The 10,189-nt window shown below is 39.5% G+C and overlaps 1 protein-coding gene across 1 annotated transcript in view; it reads right to left on the bottom strand.

Moving 5' to 3' along the window:
* Positions 1–749: 749 nt before the first annotated feature.
* The window catches only part of grm4 (glutamate receptor, metabotropic 4), a gene marked incomplete at both ends in the record, with an annotated part of 61,932 nt that continues 52,492 nt past the window's right edge, over positions 750–10,189 (bottom strand). The window contains 2 exons of the mRNA XM_079157103.1: positions 750–799; positions 2,668–2,914. Coding sequence (XP_079013229.1) covers positions 750–799; positions 2,668–2,914 — 297 coding nt within the window. The remainder of the gene's footprint in view (positions 800–2,667; positions 2,915–10,189) is intronic.

The following is a 10,189-nucleotide window of genomic DNA, read 5'->3' as shown; positions in this document are numbered from 1 at the left end:
TTTTTTTTAACAACACAACACAGGATGTTGAAACTGGCATGCTCAAAATCGGCAGAGACCATCTTATATGTGTACTCCTTATTGTGGAACAGTGGAAACCTGAAAGTGGGAACAAAAAAATAAATAGTCTGGCACAGATTTGTTGCATTGTTGAGATGATCACCATGTCCGGTCGTTTGACTCATGAGACCGGAATACATTTAGAAATAAAAACAAAACACAAGCCTCCTACCCTCTTCAGAAATCCATGGACAATGTGTTCATGCCTTTTTGGTGTTGATTGTTGATTAATCCCTTGTGATGCCTTGAGGGTTTTAAGATTAATTACAGTTTTCAAAACTGGCAGACGACATTGAGAACACCTGAACATATTCTTGATTTTAGTTCCGTTTCAGTCAGCACTGCTCACGATGACGGAGACGTTTTTGAAAGAGGGCATAGCTGAAATGTAAACACTCAAAAGGAAAGCTCCATCCATCGGCCTCTGCCATGCAAGTATTTTTTATTTTTTATTTTTTTTTCGTGTGTATTCTTGTGAGGCAGACAGGCAATTGTACCATTATCTGTTCTGGTCCCCTGTTTTGTCCATCCCTGTGGTCTCTCTCCTCGCCATGTCACGTCTTTGGGCAACACTTCTATGATCTCCAGCCGTTCAATGACACATCCATTTTTTTTATGCCGGCTGTGTCAAACTCCACCGCATGTTTTTCTCCCGTCAATGTGGAAATTATGATGACTACATTTGTCCATTAGATTGCATGGTTGCTGTAGCTGATGTAGGTCTGCTTTGTTGGGAAAGCTGAAAGAGAAGAAGAAGAAGAATAAGAGGGTATATTGAGATTAAAATGTAGTCAAGGATAACTATTGTACTACTGTACTATTGATGAGGAAGATGAATGAAGCGCATGTGGGGGATTTGTTTAGCCTTGCTTTCCTGATGCAACAAGTGGAAGATGAAATGTCAAATAATGGCAGAAAATGTGTCTAGTTGCTTTTTTAGTCCCCAGTAGATATTAGTAGTAAATCCCTCAACTCTCGAGGTATGTTTTTGTCCATGAATACATACATGCCTGTATTAACTAGCAGATGGGGGGGTTTCAGTGTAGCCAACTGTCCCCCATCACAGCTCCTTTCCCTTCAGCTATCAGGCTTCAACTTTCCAGTTGTCTCCCCAGCCTGTGTTAGCTGATTCGCTGAGGTGGAGCAGATAAATCCTGACATATCGCCGCCGAATCACGGCAGTTGTGGGAGCTGGCCCAGACAGGAATTTTTCAATTTCATCAAGCGATACATCCACGGTGGCGATGACAATGACAAATGGTGCTTATTCAAATAGCCATGGACTGTACAGCGCCTGTAAACGGTAACCCCATCAGGATAAATTGCCGCTGGCTATCAATTCTGCGCCTTTGCCTTCTGACTTATTGTACAAAAAGGCCCTATTAACCCTCCACAGGAACTTGAAGCAAGATAGGAATTAATGTTGCAATGTGTGTTTACATGTATCTATTCTGATGGGCCTCACCACAATATGCCATTGTTACTATAGTGCATTGTCACAGTGTTTATATTCATTTCTGTATTAACGGTACATACGCTGTCAGCTCTTTTATTCTCCTGTGAGGGGAAACATTTCTCACTACTGTTGAAAGGTAAGGACTGAACCCAGCTTTAAAATGTGTGACAAAAGGCTCAATTTCCCTGTTAATACTACGCAGAGAAAGCATGAACGTTTATTAAGAAGTCATTATCCAGCTGCTTCAGAAAGGATAGTTAGATGTTTGATTAATACGTATTTGATTTTCTCTTTATTTACATTTAGCTGCAACTCTACGGCTTAATTGATGAGTTGATTGCCAGTAATTTAAAGGGTTATTGTTTTGATAATAGATTCATTGTTTTAGTAATTTTTCAGCTTGTTTGAGCTGCTTAAATGTGAGGACTTTATGCTTTTCTTTATAACATCTGATAGAAAACCGAATACATATAAGGTTTTGACTGCTGGTCAAATAAAAACAAGCTAGTTGAATAGGTCACATGAAGCTCTGGTAAATTACAAGTCATTTTTCACTGTCTTCTGACATTTTATAAACGTACGTTATCACTGGATTTATTGACTGCAAAACGTATCAACATAAACACTTTATCTATGACTAACAGTACCAGGAGAGAACATTCTAGTTATTGGAGTTTGAAACATGTGACTTAAACTATTCAATTATCAAAATTGTTTTCTGACTGGTCAAGTAATCAACTAATTGTTTCAGTACTAGAAGTGTAAATACAGAGAGCAACAGCCAAAAAAAGTAAGGTACCTTTTTGGCATGTGATGTTAGATTTCAGGTGTAGCCGCTAAATTCAATGAAACGATGAAAAGAAAATGACAATTAAGGTTCTCCTGAAGTAGAATTAATCTATTATTGAACTGCAGAATGTGTTCTGGAGTTCAGTAATACGTAGTAAATCAACAGTGGTTACTGGATTCAATGAGGTGTTAAATAACATGCCACATATCTTTTAATAAGTAATTATTTTTTTACTCTGCTTCATATCTCTCCCCATGTATTGCGTATAATCTGCAGACACTGAAGGACAAAACATGGCTGAGAAATGACGGAACAGTGGGCTGTTAGCCAGAGGCTTCCTCATTTGCATTTTTGTACTTACTTTGTGTTTCGAGGCTTTCACACAGCTCGGTCTTGGCTTCTCCGTTGGGTCTGAGTCCGGCCTTGGGGTTGAACTTGTTGGACATGGTGGCGGCGGTAACCACAGCCTTGAGGCTGCGTGTGCGCTTGGGCACATTCTGCTCGGGGTGGAAGAGAACCACGTAGACCTTGGGCATGTAGAGCAACCCAAGGGACACCGAGGCGCTCAGGCTCACAGAGATGGTCAGTGTGGTTGTTTGGATGTACAACTGCAAGGGGCAAACAACAGACATGCAAAACACAAAGAGTTTAGCCCTTCTTTGGCACTGGAGATGGACGATTTGTCTATATATATGGGTAGTGACCTGTACGGTACAAGTGACATCTGCTGTGCATCGTTCTAATTAGATCATCCAATGACCCGTTAGTTGGCCAAGCTGTCGTGGAAGTACTTTCTATTGTGTCCGATAGAGGCTTTCAAAACTACATACTGCTGGTGATGTTGTAAAACTTGTTTTAAATCAGCATCTCATCTGCTTTTACGACGCGTACTGAAACAGCCAAGGCCAACTTGTTCGTTTAATTTTCTGCCATACTAGTTTTAATATGGCCATAACGTCAACCCGAAGACACATTTGATAACAGCAGTCGATTGGATCCTATTCTGACAACAAGCAAGCCAATAAAAAAGATACAAGCTTGTGAAAATGTTACACATGGTCAAATCCTCTGAATCACGGGGGAGGATAACGCTCAGTAACTCACTCATTCCATTTTAATTGTTGGCAAAGCTGCAGCAAATGAACGAGTCATCTTCAGGGAAGCATTGAAGTAGAAGGAAAGCTTCTGTCATTTCTATACATCCTATGTTGTCACTGCAGGACTGGCCATTTGAGAAGAATTACTTTGAAAGCTGCGGTGCACAAGTTACAGTTTAATGACTGCAGACTTCAATGCAAACGTTGACCTTCTTGACAGTAGTTCGGTCAAACTCAGTATTTTAGCAACACAGAATAAGCAGATTGAGTAGCTTAAGTGGTTGATGACGATCAATACTTATGACGAGTTTAGTTCAAAATCAGTATCCTGTTGTCCTGAGCTTGACATGGAGTGATGATGAAAGATGCAGCAAAGACAGACCTTTCAAGGTAATACCTTCACAAAATGGCAGATCGACAGCCTAAAACATTATCTAGTATTTTACTTTACAATACATTATTAGTTTTTGGGGCCAAATACTGTAACTTCTGAGGCAAATGTCTGGTGGCTATGTATCCGAACACTGCGTGGGATTTGAGAAATACTGCTGCGTGCGAACCATCTAATAAGAAAGTGTTAATGTACAACTGAACCTGTACATGACAATAATGTTTGAGGCAGAGGCTTCTACTTCCTGCCATGTGATCCGTATTCAGAGTTATGAAGACTTAGAGGGCTACAACACAATGTTATAGTATATTCACTTTAACACGTGCAGGAGCTGGCAGCAGTCAGCACCATCATCTCAGGGAAAAATAATTCTCATATGAAAACACATACAGGCTGTTTATATTCCACTCTATTGTGCAGATAAATGTATTGCCTTTCAGTAAACAGCACAAAATTGTGAAATTGATAATTGAAGTTTAAATGTAGTTAGTTTATCTTGCTTGTATGTCTGAAAAATAAAATAAAATTGCCACTTCTAATCCAAAAACTTGACGTTCCAGCATCTGGTCTGCATATGTTGCTATTGTAAACAACATAATCTTTTTTTCCACTTTAGATTCTTACTCTGCCTCAAGCGGAAGCTGTTTGTTTATGACATATAAAGGCTTTTAATAAGGCACACGCTCAGTTCCTGTCTTCTAAAAGCAGTTTATTAAATAGTACAGCAACAGAAATATACTTCTTCAAATCAAAAAACAATTCCCAAAAGGGAATGCGTTTTATTTTCTCTGAAGGAACGAAGGACAAAGCAGATTTTCAATATGAAACACTGCTGCGGGAACTGATTTACAACTGTAATTAAACCACCGCTGACTAAAGTATTCCAATATATGATCTTAATGCGTGCTAGCAGATCAGCATCAACCATTTTCGGGGGCCATGATATATGATGCAACTCAAATGCTGCTCTCATTTAAAGGCTTTGTGCCTTTTACTGTAAATATTTGTATTTAATTATTTTAGGGTAGCACCTCTTCCTTTTTCAGCGGGGGAGGTTTCATCAGCCCCCCACCCCCAGTAGGTCCTTGCTGGTTTTGCATCAAAGCAGAATAACATTTAGCTCCCCAGATGTGACCTCTACTTGAATATCTTATCTGTTTGTTTATATTATTTGTGACTCTCTGTCGTGCTTTACCCCCAAAGAATGGCTGCAACTCATCTCAGCCAGTCCATGTGGGACTGCTGGCTGGAGAGAAGGATGGAAGGATGGGGGCTGTATGATGGAGGGACAGCTGCAGTGGTCCCCTCCCAGCTGTAGGGAGCGTGAACCAGTTCACTGCCGCCTCAGGGACAGACTGTTGAACCCGAGCTGCTGCTCGAATAAACAGAGAAAAATAAATTCTCTGCCGCTTTTCAACCAACAATAAAAGACATTCTCGTAGTCGCGGAGTGTAAACTGTAGGATAATGAGGGAAGAATGAAAAACATATTGGACTTAATTTAATGTGCAATATTCAGGATTCACAACTATTTTCTATGTAAAGATATAGTGGAGTAATGTCTATCTGAGCAGAGAATGAAGTTGTTCTCTCTGTGTGTTGTAGTCTGAGCTTCTCCCTGATCTGTTGAAGTTGTCGGGCCGGCTTTTACCACAGCTATCGCTGTTGAGTGCATCACAATGTTGAGATTCATTACATTACATTACAGTCATTTAGCAGACACTTTTATCCAAAGCGACTTACAATTCAGATTCTATCACAATTCTACACCGTAGGCACAGTTTACAGGAGCAATTTTGGTGGTTAAGTGTCTTGCTCAAGGACACATCAACATGCAGCTAGTGGAGCCTGAGCCGGGATCAAACTGATTAAAGGACCCTGCTATCCACTTCGCCCCAGATACGTTTTAAGGCAATCTAAATGCTCCAAATCTTGTATATAACACCTTTGACCCTAATTTGAAATATATTTTAAAATAGAAAATACTCACAATTCAATAAAATGCAAGCAAAATGTTTTCACATTAATGTATATTTAGCATTCCAACCATAAAAAAAGTACAGGGTACAACTAACAAAAACGACTTCATCATCAAATTGTTTCAATCTATTGTCAAGATTTTGTCAATCTATTGTCTACAAAACCAATTTTGATCCAACCAATAGTCCAAAACTCAAAGATATTTTATATAAAACACACTTTTACAAAAAATAGCAGTTGCTGATTCATTTCAGTCATTTGACTAAAGCATTACTGAACTAATTGTTTTAGTTTTGCTTAAAATTGTATTTTGTTTCTTCAGGAACAAGGGTCTAAAAACCAACCAGACAAAACTAACTTTACTAAGAAAATAATATAAAATCAACTAAAACAATCTAAATGTAGTTCAATACAATCAACTGGCACACGTTAGATTAGATAGACTCTTCACACATAAATAAAAACCCTGTTATTAGTGAAAGGTTTAATGCTAGTGTTGGTATTTATTTACAGGAATCAGATAATGATATAGTCGTTGATATTCATCCATTCTTTACACACACAAATAACATAAACAAACACTTTTCATTAAGATACTTTAAATCAGTTAATAACGAATTATGTCTAAGAGTGTGATATTGAAAAGAAAAGAAAAAAGGGATTTAAGTGAACAAACTATGTAATGGCGACATTGTTTCTAAATAATCTAAAATCTTTGCCATTCTTGTACTAAGTTTCTTGGTAATTCAGCACAAGAGATATGTGGCGATACAATATATCTGTTACAAACTAATCTTGGCTGATATACCGGCCTCGCTAATTAACTAGTTTAGCTCAAAACACAACACACACATTTGACCACATTGTCATTCAATCAGCATTCAATCCCCCCCCCCCCCCCCCCCCCAACAACAACAACAGAAACCCTAATGCAGTGCTTCACGGAGCTATAGTTCATTGTGCTTCATTGCTCGTTTTCAATCTAGTCATTTGTTTCCTCCTGATTCCGATGCACCCGACGTGCACGGACCAGACTCCTCAAAGCGAGCTGTTGTGTACCTCACACACTTATCACGTTGCAATCAGCAGATCTTGCCTGAGGCAGAACATAACATAGGAGCAGCAGTGTATGGCAGCATGAATGACTGAACTAGACGCGGAGGAAAACAATGGGGATCTATCATTACATATGATGAGAGGAGTTAATGACAGCCCACATCGCTGCCTACAGAGAGTGCGACACAACTGAGGGAGAAAGGCAGTGTTCACTGATAACGTAAGATTAATTTGAGGGTTAATAAATGTAAACAGATTCTATTTTCGACCAGCGACTCTAGAGAGCTTCTGCTGCAGGATGCAAAACTACTTTCTACATTCAGCAACTGCCTTATTTGTCAGCCTGCTATGAAAATGTTCAGCAGAGGGGCTTGCTACATGAGATTTCACTATAATTACACTCTAATTAAGCTAATAAACAAATAGAAGCCTTAGGGGACACAATATAGCTTCATGGGAGAATGTCATTTATAAAGATCACAATTCTCCGGCCTTGATTAGCTTCACAGCCTGTTATTATTATTATTGGAGCACCCAGGGGTCAACAGGCCACGACCCAGAGGGCTGCTCTGCTGTAGGCCTAATGAACGTAACAACTGCTCTCCGAGGTCCGAGATGTTGCTGCGCTCCCTCTGCGCTGAAGCATCAATCTTCATTGTGTGTTACTGGGCCTGCGGGACATTGCTGCGAATAATGCTGTTTACCTTTGTACTGAAAAGGGAAACAGAGAGAAATGGAAAGGGACCGGGGGAGGTGGTTACAGGTAGCGGGGAAGAACACGTCTTGTCTGACATCTGGTCCTGTTGAACTCACTGCGACTCCCGCTCTTTGTCTGACGAGTGCACTAACAGCAGTTTTTTGTTGCGGTCGAGTCGACAATGCCAATAGTGTGACGGAGACTTCACAGAGAAATAAACAAAACCACTCAATTCATCGGTCCATTCATGCACGGCAACGGCAAGACCTCTTTGTGTGGGCTGATTGCATTTGAACTTAGCCCATTGTGCTGAAGCCTCATTCCCATGCATGCTATTGTCCGTCGCCTCTCCCCCTGTCTTTTGAGGCAGCCGCTGATTTAGACCGTTTCTCCAGGTAAGCAGGTGTCACGACTATTCCCGATGCTAGCACAACGCTCGGTGATCACGCTCCCACAGATAGACCAGATGTCCCCGTTTGAATGATAGAGAAAGCCTCCCGTGGCATTTGTTACATCTATCCTGGCACCAGATGACAAATAAATGACTGTGTGCTTGTAATGCTGTGGCAGAGGCCCGCTTGTAAAGTGGTGATGAGCACATATAGCTCGATAAGGCAAATCAAGACCCGGAGGAAGTGGAGCATTTAATTGCTCTGAAAGACGTGTCAAAGTGGGCTGTGAGGCTTTGTGCGGCCTGCCATTTACAGTAAAATGATTATGAGGTGTGTTTGCTTTGACATGTTAATTCCTTTTTATGTAACCGCTCAACGAATCAGTCTAAGGTTGTTGTTTTTTTTAACACGAAGCCTATCACTGGCTACTTTTTTGTTAGGCAGTAAAAGGCAATGAGTCCTCCAAATAAAACAAGTAAATACGTTGTTACATATATATGACATATATATGTTTTCTGATCTATCCCCACGATGACACTATTTGCTCTTCGCTTCCCGCAGAAAAATAAATCAGTTTTCAGGGGTGGAAGAAGCACTCAGATCTTCTACGTGAGAGACAGTAGTGAGCAATACTACAGTGTAAAAATACTGCATTCAAAATAATACTTAAGTAAAAGTACACAAGATATAGCATCAAATTATCATTACAAGTAAGAGCAATACATGTATTCATTTAGCACAATGGCCAGTTTCAGAATAATATGTATTGTATTACTGGATTGTAATTATGAATGTATTAACGTTGCAGCTGATCAAGGTGGGGCTAATTTGTTTTTACTTATTTATGATAACTCTCTACTTGAAGGTTGAGAGTGCCTTTAACCAGTAATCATAATCATAATCATAATACAATTATCTAAATCGTATTAGTAACTAACTAAATCTTTAAAATAAACATAGTGGGGTAGAAGTATGAAGTACCATAAAAGTACCTCAAAATTGTACTTAAGTACAGTACATGAATAGTTCACCACTGTCTCTTTTATGGTCATTATGGTTTGTGATGAAATTCCTACTTTCTCGACGTGGTTACAAAGACAACCACTGGCTTAAGGCTGATTAACAATCATGGTTAAAAGAAGAGGGAAGTTGGACATAGGAAACAAACAGCATACTATCGTCACAATGCTTCCTCCTTTGCTTGGCTGTCACGTCAACATAAACATAAATTGATTTGTAGGGATTGAGGGTCTGTTTTCTTGCAAGGACAGTCTTCAACAGCAAAGTAACTTGCTGCATGGTCTGACTAGACAAAACCATATTAGAGTGGTTATATATTAAATATGATTATTCTCTCTCAAATGAGGAGAGGAAAAAATGTAGGACATTTCCCTGCAGCAAGATTTCCGTTTTGTCTTCCATTTCATGTCTTACCTTAACAACGCTGAGGGCAATGGCAGAACTTTTCCAACTGATAAAAGTAAAACTATCTCCTAGACATTGTTTGTTCAGCTTTCTGCAGGAAATAATTATTAACGAGGGAACAATATCTTGTAGAGTGCCTTATATTTAAGCAGGGCGAGAGAAGTTTCTCAGGGTTTGTAAGTAGAAGAAGAAGAAACAAAAAGGAGGACTTCACATAACCTTCAATTTACTTTTTCACTTCTATTTTACTATTCAAAGCCATGCTAGCTAATGGATTACCTCATCCTCCAAAAAAGCTGCTCACTCTTTGTGATTGTATAATTCCCTTTCATCTTCAGAGAGAGGAGATGGAATGATTAAACAAAGAACTCGCTGATATCCACGGCTGCTGTTGACATGATGTGCAACAGTCGCATTAAAAAATAAAGTGCACTTTGAACTTGGACTGCTTTTTATTTACTGTGTGTGCTGATTAAGAGATTGACATTTTACTACATTTTCCTTGATATATTTCAGTAAATGCAGCGTAACAAGCAGCATCTGGTGAGCGCAGCAGGTCTCTCATTGTTTTCAACATGTTGCTGCTGTTGCTCAGTTTTAGTGTTAGCAGCAGGAGATTTATGGGGTAAGAGAAGGCCAATATGCAGATTCACAGTAGTTTGAACTCTGTGGTTTTAACACAACATGCAGCATATGAAAATAAGTCATTGTGCTGCTGGTCACATACTACATTATTAATGTAATTCAATTGGCTGCAGTCATATGCAGATTTCCTGCAATGCAGTAGTAGACTATACAGTGGAAATTATTTTTGGGATGCTGAGCGTGACACAATGCGCACAATCG

This window comes from Pholis gunnellus, assembly GCF_910591455.1.
Source record: "Pholis gunnellus genome assembly, chromosome: 3".
Taxonomy (NCBI): domain Eukaryota; kingdom Metazoa; phylum Chordata; class Actinopteri; order Perciformes; family Pholidae; genus Pholis; species Pholis gunnellus.
This window is presented reverse-complemented; position numbering and strand designations above follow the sequence as displayed.